Genomic DNA, 10,301 nt, shown 5'->3' on the forward strand with positions numbered 1-10,301 from the left:
ATTTTTATTTCCAATTATAAACCTAATAAACCATAATAGTCAAATGTCTTTACTTATTTTAGCAAGCAGAGGGCACTGCCCAATGTACCACTTTACTGCACCTTAAGGCTCCATGTTCAGTTTTCAGTGCCAGCTAATTTAGATAATCCCATGTGGTAAATGATTACTTTGATTGGTCTTTACATAAAAATACCTGGATACTCCATAACTGAAATTCTCTGGCTACAGCTGTAAATATTGCATTTTGTCGACACACTCTTAACTATTCTATTTCCACATTGTTTTATCTTTATGCTCATCAATCTAATATATTCTTCAATGTTGTCTTTGCTTCATCTCCAATCACTAGCCTGAAATTGAATTTCAACTTTTTATCTAATTTTCCATGTTAAATCTTAAATATTTAAGCCTGTTCCTGTAGCTCCTCATTCAAGTCCATTCAGCTACTGTAATCCTCAAGTATTTAACCATATACAACACAATGATGTGTATTTACTTACAATAGTTACCCAATAAATCAGTTATGTTCCAGAAAATCTTATGTTTTCTTCCTTGTAGTATGGAGTGAAATATTACAATGCACTACAAATCATCTTCCTATGTTTTCCTCAGGCCCAATATTACCTTTACGTGTTTATAGTCCATGCCTTACTATAAAGACTATAATTATTTTTTTGTAAAAAAAACATTAACATTTAAAGGGAAATAAAATCAGCCAGATTGCATTCCAAATGCTGCCCAATGAAACTTTTATATTCGGAACATCGATAACAATATTAGCTCAAATGACGTACATAAAACCCTGCCTATGTTTTCACCTTTAGTTCAAGTCATTCGAGGCTGGCCAGGAGAAACAGGATTTTACCCATTATGAGGATTAAAAATGGCTTACATATTTTTAATTTATACTGAAAACTTGTACCTGGCATTAAGTGGCAAATTACTCTTCTTCAACAATGATCCACTGGCTTTTCTCATCTTTTCTATAAAGAAAGCATAAATTAACTTCATAGCAACTTTTTTTAGGCAATGACACCTTATAAAGACGATAAGTAGCGTCAGACATCAGCATTGATTTGCTCAAAGAAATATAGAAACCAAAATATCCCTTTCGTGTGAAACAAAACCATGTCAACACTTGAGCCTGTGCAACTTTTCCCGAAATGTTTCCGGTTACCAAGTTTGACAATCGTCTTGCTGTAAATAAACACAAACTGCACGAGAAAGCCCAGCTGTTGGCAGTTGTGCAGTAGCAAGCAAAAGCAGAAGCAGAAAAAGCTAGAGTGACTCAGCGGGACAGGCAGCATCTCTGGACAGAAGGAATGGATGACGTTTCGGGTCGAGACCCTTCTTCAGACTGAGAGTCAGGTGAGAGGGAGACACAGACATAAGGAAGTGTAAGGTGTGACAACGTGACATCAAAGGGATGTGGTTCAAGGAAATGTAGAAAAGATCATTGTTAGCTAGGACTCAGAAGGTGACAACGGAGCATACAATAGTCAATAGTCAATAGTCAATAGTCTATTTAATTGTCATTTGGACCCCTGGAGGTCCAAATGAAATGCCGTTTCTGCAGCCATACATTACACACAAATAGACCCCAGACACAACATAATTTACATTTTACATAAACATCCATCACATAGCTGTGATGGAAGGCCAAAAAAACTTATCTCTCAGAGATAACATTTAATCACTCAGGGGCCAAACTGGTCAGAGAACTGTGATGGGGGAGGTATGGAGAGAGGGGGAAAGCAAGTGTTACTTGAAGTTAGATAAGTCAATGTTCATACCGCTGGGGAGTAAGCTGCACAAGCAAAATATGAGGTGCTGTTCCTCCAATTTGAGCTGGGCCTCACTCTGACAGTGGAGGAGGCTCAGGAGTGGGAATGTCAGGAAAGGTCAGTGTGGGTTACACAAAAAAGCTGGAGAAACTCAGCGGGTGCAGCAGCATCTATGGAGCGAAGGAAATAGGCAACGTTTCGGGCCGAGACCCTTCAGTGTGGGAATGGGAGGGGGAGTTAAAGTGTTGAGCAAACGGGGGATCAGGTAGGTTTTTTGTTGCTGCTGCTACTACTGCTGCTACTGCTCACCCGACATGTCGCTCCGCTCCGACTTCTCCCTCGCAGCCCCTGGCCCCCACTGTGCAGGGTTTGCGTTGGTTACCACGGGCAACGCCGCGCCTGGTTACCACGGGCAACGCCGCGCGACTTCCTGGAGACGGCCCCGCTCACCGGAAGTGGTGGTCTTCACCGAAGTCAGACACCAAATGGTGGAGTGAGTCGGCGGGACAGGCAGCATCAAAGATACTTGAGGAGCTATATTTGGGCAGCATCGGTGGAGAGAAGGAATGGGAGACGTTTCCGGTAGTTCGAGACCCTTCTTGGCTTCATTGAGCTGCGGCTGCTCGGGATATTTCACACAAACAAATCAATACAATTGGGGTCTTCAACGAGAAAGACGAGCAACAAATAACTCCTGGAGCAACTGGGTGGGTGGAGCAGGATCATGGCCGCGGCGGGGAAGAAATTGTCGACGTTTGGGCCGGGACTGAATCGGGTCTAAGAGTGGGTAGGGGAGACATTCAATATCAAGAGGGGCGGAGGGTGAGTCGGGGGACAGTGGGTGTCAGGTGGACCAAGGGAGGGGTGAAGGATGAAGGGCATATCAACCCAAGTAAGGGAGGGGGGAGATGTGGAGTTTGTAAACACGGGCAGGTGGGTGAAATAGGTGGGGGCAGAAATTACCTGACCACAGTTGTCTGCCTCTAACTATCATCCACCTGCCTCTGCCTCCCAACTCCATCCCTACCTGGCTTGAAGTGCCTATCACTCTCCCTTTCACCATCCACCCACTGGCCCCCGACTCACCCCTCCCTCTCTCACTATCTTTCTTCCGTGGCCACATTTAGTCCTGATACAAAGTTTTGATCTGGTATTTCATTACCCTTGCGGCCAAATTTAAACTGAATTTAATAATCAATAGGAATATATCAGTTTCATTACCCCTTGCTTCCTCCAACAAGTTGTTTGTTGCTCTAGATCTCTTGTGTCTCATTTGAGAAAAGTGACCTGTATTCATTTTTGTGTGGCCCTGGTTGATCAAAGAAAATCATTGGGATCCTTTCACTTAGATTTGCCTACTTTAAGCAGAGGTCATTAAGCTGCAGCAGAACATCAACTATACTGTTTGGGCATATTCATATGTTATAGGAGAAGAATTAGGCCATTTGGCCCATCATCTACTCCATCAATCAATCATGGCTAATTTATCTTTCCATCTCAACCCCATTCTTCTGCCTTCTCCCCATAACCCCTGACATCCTTACTAATCATGAATCTGTCAATCTCTGCCTTAAAAATATCCATTGACTTGCCCTCCACGGCTGTCTGTGGCAATGGCTGACACAGATTCACCACCCTCTGACTAAAGAAATTACATCTCATCTCTTTTCTCAAGGTATATCTTTTTATTCTAAGGCTACGGCCTCAGTTCCTAGACTCCCACAAGTGGAAACATCCTCTCCACATTCACTCTATCCAGGCCTTTCACTATTTGGTAAGTTTCAATGAGGTCCTTTCCCCCATCATCCTTCTAAACTCCAGCGAGTACAGGCACAGTGCCACCAAACGCTCATCATATGTTAACCTAATGGTTCTTGGGATTATTCTTCTAAACCTCCTCTGGACTCTCTCTCTCCAACATCAGCACATGGTGTACACATACACATTTGATTGTTGTAATTGTTAAATATTGCAGTGTGGCTTACTCGCACAATTGGATAATTCTCATTGGTGATGACTGGCAGGTAATGAATGTAGCGTTCAAGTCAATACATTCAACAGGATACAGGATACAGGATACACAATTGTCTGTATGATCATGCAATCTCATTAGGCCACAACAACATTATATGTTTATGCATATCCTGCAATTTCATAGCACAAAATCCTGAAGACACAAGGAATCTGATATCAACAGATCTGATGAAAGCTCATCGTACTAAACCATTAACTCTTTCGTGACATATGTCTGACTGCTGAGTATTTGCAGTATTTTCTAATCCCACAATTTTCTGATTCCTTTAATCTAATGGTTTCTCTTGAAGTATATTGTGCTGTTTGGCTTCTGGAAAGTGAGTGATGAGAATAATTACAGTTAATCAAAATAAATTGGTTCAGCACCTGGAAAGTCATTGACCTCTGTGTGAAAACTGTTTTTCATTTTAACCTCTACCTAGACTTTAGTTGCTTTTCCGAATGTTCAAACAAATTAAAACAAGATTATTGTTGATTTTTGAGCAATTACTTTCTGTCAATGTAGCCAATTCTAAGCTGAGGCGGGTATTTGTCAAATTCTTCCCCCATCAATTGCACATATACGGTCCTGCCCTATTAACATTCCATTGTCTGCAAAATGAGTTTTTCCCAAATGTAATTGTGTTGCTCCTGTGAAATGGATTTACAGTTAATAGCATTATTGCAGACATATTTTCTTTTGTTCTGATCCACTAAATTTAAACTGAATTTAATAATCAATAAGAATATATCACAGTTTGTAAAGATGTGCCAATCTTACAGGCTCACATCGTGGAAGAGATGAAAAATCTGGTGCATGTTAATTAAATTTAAATAACAAATGGTCTCTGCTGCCACCCACAGTCGATTCAAAGGAATTTGGGAAAGTGCTTGTATCACAATCACAATCATACTTTATTAGCCAAGTATGTTTTGCAACATACAAGGAATTTCATTTGCCAAGTCAGTCATACAAATAAAAAGCAACGGAACACACAAAATACATTTTAACATAAACATCCACCACAGTGACTCTTCCACATTCCTCACTGTGATGGAAGTTGAAAAAAAGTTAACATTTTTTCCCTTCTATGCTCTCCCGTGGTTGGGGGCGTCAAGCCCTCCGTTGACTCCCATAGCCGGCGGCGTTTGGGCCCTCCGCATTGGGGCGATCAGCTCCTGCATTGGGGAGAATGTCAGCTCCCCTTCGCGGGCAATCGGACCCCGGGTCGGGGCTGGTCAAGCCTCTGCGTCGTTGGAACTTCCCAACTCGGCCTCTCCCGAGACTGCGAGCTTTTGATGGTAAGTCCGCAGGCCGCAGTTGGAGCAATCCCAGGCGAGGGATCGGCTCCGATGTTAAATCCACGCTCTGCGATGGTGCTGAAGTCAGTCCGAGGAGGCCTCCAGCTCCATCGATGATAGGCCGCAGAGCGGCCAGAGATGTGACCCGGAAAACAATCGCATCTCCGGCAAGGTAAGAAACTGAAAAAAGTTTCCCCCTCCCCCCCACATAAAACAAGCCGGAGAACATTTACACAAACCTTTAACACACACACTAAAAATTAAAAAAAAGACAAAAAAACACTGTTGGGGAGGCTGCCAATCGTGCGGCGCCCCTGGTGGTAGCAAGGTATCATTTTCAAAATGATTCTTATAAATTACTTTTCAGAGTGTAGTAATTATTATTACATAGGCAAATAATTGAGCAATTGTTAAACAAAAGTGGCATATAAATTTGCTGCCTGTAACGAACGAGCAGAAATAGATTATTAAGTCCTTGAAACCTTCTCCAGTATTCAACAAGTTCACAGCTGACCTTTTGCCTCAAACACCATTTAAATGTCACATCATTATATCCCTTGATTTCTTTGATATACGTAAATGTATTAAAGGAAACATTTTCCTTCATGCTGAGAAGTCTCGGTTATTGTAGTTGAAATTGACTTGTTTTTTCTGTATTATCACTGCATATTCATAATTATAAGAGGTTTTGTTGCCACTTTCAGTAATCTAAATCTAATCCAGGAATGGCACAACAATTCTACATACATTTAAATGATTTATCTCATGTCAAATTCAGGAAAGGTGTATATAATAAAATATTTGGAATGATCATCTATTGAGGATAAATGGGGATCCTGTGGATAAGGTGAACTGTTTTAAATATCTGGGAGTCCACATCTCCGAGGATAGGACATGGGCATCACACGCCTCAGCACTCGTGTAAGGCAAGGCAGCGCCTTTACCACCTCAGGCAATTGAGGAAATTCAGAGTGTCTCCGAGGATCCTCCAGTGCTTCTACGCAGCGGCAGTGGAAAGCATCTTGTCCGGGAACATTACCATCTGGTTTGGGAATTGCTCTGCCAAGGACAAGAAGGCTCTGCAGAGTAGTGCATTCGGCCGAACGCACTATGGGAACTTCACTTGCTCCCCTGCAGGAACTATACATCAGGATGTGCAACTCCAGAGCCAACAATATCATGAGAGACCCCTTCCACCCCTGCAACGGACTGTTCCAGCTGCTACGGTCAGGCAAATGCCTCCGTTGCCATGCGGTGAGAACAGAGGTTGAGAAGGAGTTTCTTCCCAGAGGCCATTCGGACTGTAAACGCCTATCTCACCAGGGACTAACTCTACTGAACGTTTTTCCTTCCATTATTTATTATGTAAAGGTATATGTGTGTTATGATTGTGTTTATAGTTTGTTTGGTTGTTTGTCTTTTTGTACAAAAGTCCGCGAGCATTGCCACTTTCATTTCACTGCACATCTCGTATGTGTATGTGACACATAAACTTGACTTGACTTGACTATTGTGTGAACTCCCCCTGTTTTGGAATGTTGAAGTGCCCTACCCCCATGAACCCTTCAATCATGTGTTCATATATCTTGGACATTTATTCTGCCAATCAGAAAATCTCCAGATTGGAAGCCTGTCCTTATGTCTTGCCCACCAAGGTGCCACACAAATCTTGCAGGCTTTGATTTAAACGTCCCTCTGGCAAAGCAAGATGGACAGCTGAAGAAGGGTCAGAAGAAGCATCCCAACCTAAAACGTCCCCACCCTTTTCCTCCAGAGATGAGTCTGAAGAAGAGTCCTTTCATTCATCATTGTTAAAAACATTAGCGACGCAGTGGCACTGGTTTCCGATAGGAATGGTGATGAACGCACCACACATCTCTGTCCTCCAGTTCCTGTGGACTTCCGCAGCTGCAAGTGTAAGATTTTGGTGTGTGTGCTTTATCATTATTCCTTACAATGCTATGTATGACAGTGATCGGAGCTTCTACTGAAGTGTGGATGGCCGTTGGATTGCTAAAAGCTCATCCGCCCTTTGACAGGTCTTGTTTTTGGTCCTGCTGGGGGTCCACAGTCCCATCCTCACCTGGCAAACCAGACTCCCCCCGACCTGACACACAAGAAGAGTCCCGACCCGAAATGTCACCCATCCATTTGCTCCAGGGATGCTGCCTGACCCGCTGACTTACTCCAGCACTTTGTCTCTATCACAAGATGGACACCTGCTAAACAATGTAAAGACAAGGGTTTAATAAATCTAACTTAAATTCAGCCAAAAATATCACAATGGATGTGTTTTTCCACAACCTCATCTACTTCATCTCAATAAATATTTGTTTACATTTACAAGTTTGCTTTCCATGACTGGCAGGTGGAACAGGAATAGTTATTTGTACCACACAGGGAATGGGGATAGGTGGCTCCATAATAAACTTACATCAGAGTTTTGGTAGTGTTCTTCCATTCCTAGCTATATTTTATTGTATGGGTCATTGTGCTTCAATGCACTATAAATTGAACCTCACCTCAAAGCCGAGGACTTGAACTTGACTGTGTGTCAACCTGACAAAGCAAACCATCCATCTCATTCCCATCCTAAAAACACGGAAAGGTGGTTGTTCAGTGGCAGAGATCATAATTTATAAATAACACCTGCAAGAGTACATTTTGAGGATTTCATTTATGTTCAGATCTAGCAATTGGATGAAAGGTAAGTAATTGTAACCAGCTGTACATTACATTGCTTATTCAGTTTTTCTTTCCATTAATGAACAAAAGTTCAATCCTCAAAACCAGAAACCAACATTAGTATTTCATCCAAATTATTAACATAGGATTTTGCAAAAATTTCCCTCAAGGCAATTATTATTAAACTGGAACCATTATTGCACTTACTTTTTGTTTTAATTCCTTAAATTAAGGATTTACCAGCAGTGAACATTTCTCACTGGAATTGCACGAAACTGTAAAGATTTATACTACACCCTCCTCTCCTCTTGAACAAAAATGCCTCTCCCCAGTTGATCTAATCTTAAGCAAGTGTAATCTTAATCAATAATAATTTGCATTCTGTATTAAGATTGTTGGTGCATCATTACTGATTTATATCCTGATGCCTCACTGCTTCAAAATTCATCTTTGCTCTCTGACCACTTCTATTTGCGTATGGCGTGCACAGCCTAATGTTGTACGACTACTTGTTCTATTTGATCTTATTTGATTGTGCACGCCAGGTTGATTGCATTGGTTGAAACAGGGCGGACCACATGAAGGTTGCAAACTCCCACCGCGCTCTCTGACCACACCATCCTATAATCTATTTCTCTTTGCTCCCAATAATCTGATAGTCAAATCCACCTTCTCATCTTCTCAACTCATTACTGCATTACAAAGCCTTACCATTCTGAGCTTAGTATTTCAATCCTTGGGAAATCAAATTTATAAACTGTTATGTTTTATTCTTTTTTAAATTCAAAATTCATAATACAGCGCTGGACATCATAATGTGTATCTAGTAGAGCTGCTGCCTCACAGATCCAGTGACTCAATTTCCATCCTGACCTCCAATGCTGTCTGGGTGGAGATTGTGCACTCTCTCCATTAGCGTGTGGGTTTCAATGCATGTTCTGGTTCCTCACCACATTCCAAGACAAGAAATATGTGGGTTGGCAGGTTAATTGGGTGCTGTAACTTGTTCTGGTGTGCAGATGAGTGGAAGAATCTGGAGGGGAGTTGCTGGGAATATAGGGGAATAAATTTGGGCTAATTTAGGATTCATGTAAAAATGGGTGCTCAATGGTTGGTGTACATTCAGTGGGGTGAGAGCTTATTTTGAGCTTTATCTCTTTACGACTAATTCTGCATTGGAAATTCTATAATTGTTAAACTACAGCATCATGAAGGATAATATATTTGACTTTTATGTTATCAGAATCCTTATCAATGGAAAGTAACAACAGAGAAACGGATTACTCGGTTCAGCAACTCTTTGATGCTATTTATCTGCCACACACTTTCTCCCTCTTCTCAGCGTATCAACATACCTTATGTTCTGTCTGCTATGTGCATTTATTTTTCTTTGGTGAAATGGTTATTTTTTAACTTTTTCTTAACATATTTCTTTCTCCTGCAATTCTCTTATTTAGTTACCTTATCATTACCTTGTCACAAGTATCAACTGTTATTACATATAATGACTAAGACACCTAGTTAAATTCTAATTATGTTTGTTTTTGATTAGCTAGCTTTCTGCAAAAATCAATGACCAATTTCTATAATTTCTGTTCAAGGAACCAATTTCTGTTCAAGGAAAATGTATACACGCATTGTTTATTGTCTAGAACTATAACCATAAAATTAAGTTGCAGAGTGTTATTCATTGCGCACTACAGCAGCTGAATTTGTCTCAATATGGTTTCCAATTTATCTGCACATGTTTGCATCAACATTCATATTTGGCATCATTTTGGCCAAGGCATTGAGTTCTTTCAAGTTATTTCAACAATCAAGTTCTTTCCCAATCTCATCTACCAGCACTGGGTCTATAGCCTTCTGATTTTGCAATTCAAGTGCTTATCTAGATACTTACTAAATGCCACCACTACCAATTGAGGCAGTGCAGTCGGATTCCATCCACTGTGTGAAAAAAAATTCTGCTCGGATCCGCTCCACATAGAAAAGAGGTACGGGAGTAGGCCATTCAGCCCTTTGAGCCAGCACCGCCATTCAATATGATCATGGCTGATCATCTAGGATCAGTACCCTGTTCATGCTTTCTCCTAATATCCCCTGATTCCGTTAGCCCGAAGAGCTACATCTAACACTCTCTTGATTACATCCAGCAAACTAGCTTCCACTACCTTCTGTGGAAGAGAATTCCAGATTCACAACTCTCTGTCTGAAAAAGTTTTACCTCATCTCAGTCCTAAATGGCCGACCCCTTATTCTTAAACTGTGACCCCTGGTTCTGGAATCTCCCAACATGGGGAACATTTTTCCTGCATCTAGCCTGTCCTATCCCTTAATAATTTTATGTTTCTATAAGATCCCCTCTCATCTTTCTAAATTCCTGTGATTATAAGCCCAGTCGATCCATTCTTTCATCATATGTCAGTCCCGTCATCCCGGGAATTAACCTGGTGAACCTACGCTGCACACCCTCAATTGCAAGAATGTCCTTCCTCAAAATAGGAGACCAAAACTGCA

At 41.4% G+C, this 10,301-nt stretch overlaps 1 protein-coding gene across 4 annotated transcripts in view; it reads right to left on the minus strand.

The window, feature by feature from the left end:
* LOC129696538 (uncharacterized) overlaps positions 1 to 2,370 on the minus strand; it is a 49,940-nt gene extending 47,570 nt beyond the window's left edge. For 2 of the 4 annotated variants that reach the window (XM_055634557.1, XM_055634552.1), the window contains exons 1-2: positions 2,094 to 2,250; positions 923 to 983 (exon numbers count right to left, since the gene is read on the minus strand). Coding sequence is in view for 3 of the 4 variants with exons in the window: in XM_055634552.1 (XP_055490527.1) it covers positions 923 to 929 (7 nt within the window). In the remaining variant the exon portion in view is untranslated. Of the gene's footprint in view, positions 1 to 922; positions 984 to 2,093 lie in introns of all 4 variants that reach the window. The other 2 variants (XM_055634556.1, XM_055634553.1) reach the window with 2 other exon arrangements.
* Between the last annotated feature and the right edge of the window lie 7,931 nt (positions 2,371 to 10,301).

Source organism: Leucoraja erinacea, chromosome 4 (assembly GCF_028641065.1).
Source record: "Leucoraja erinacea ecotype New England chromosome 4, Leri_hhj_1, whole genome shotgun sequence".
Lineage (NCBI taxonomy): Eukaryota > Metazoa > Chordata > Chondrichthyes > Rajiformes > Rajidae > Leucoraja > Leucoraja erinaceus.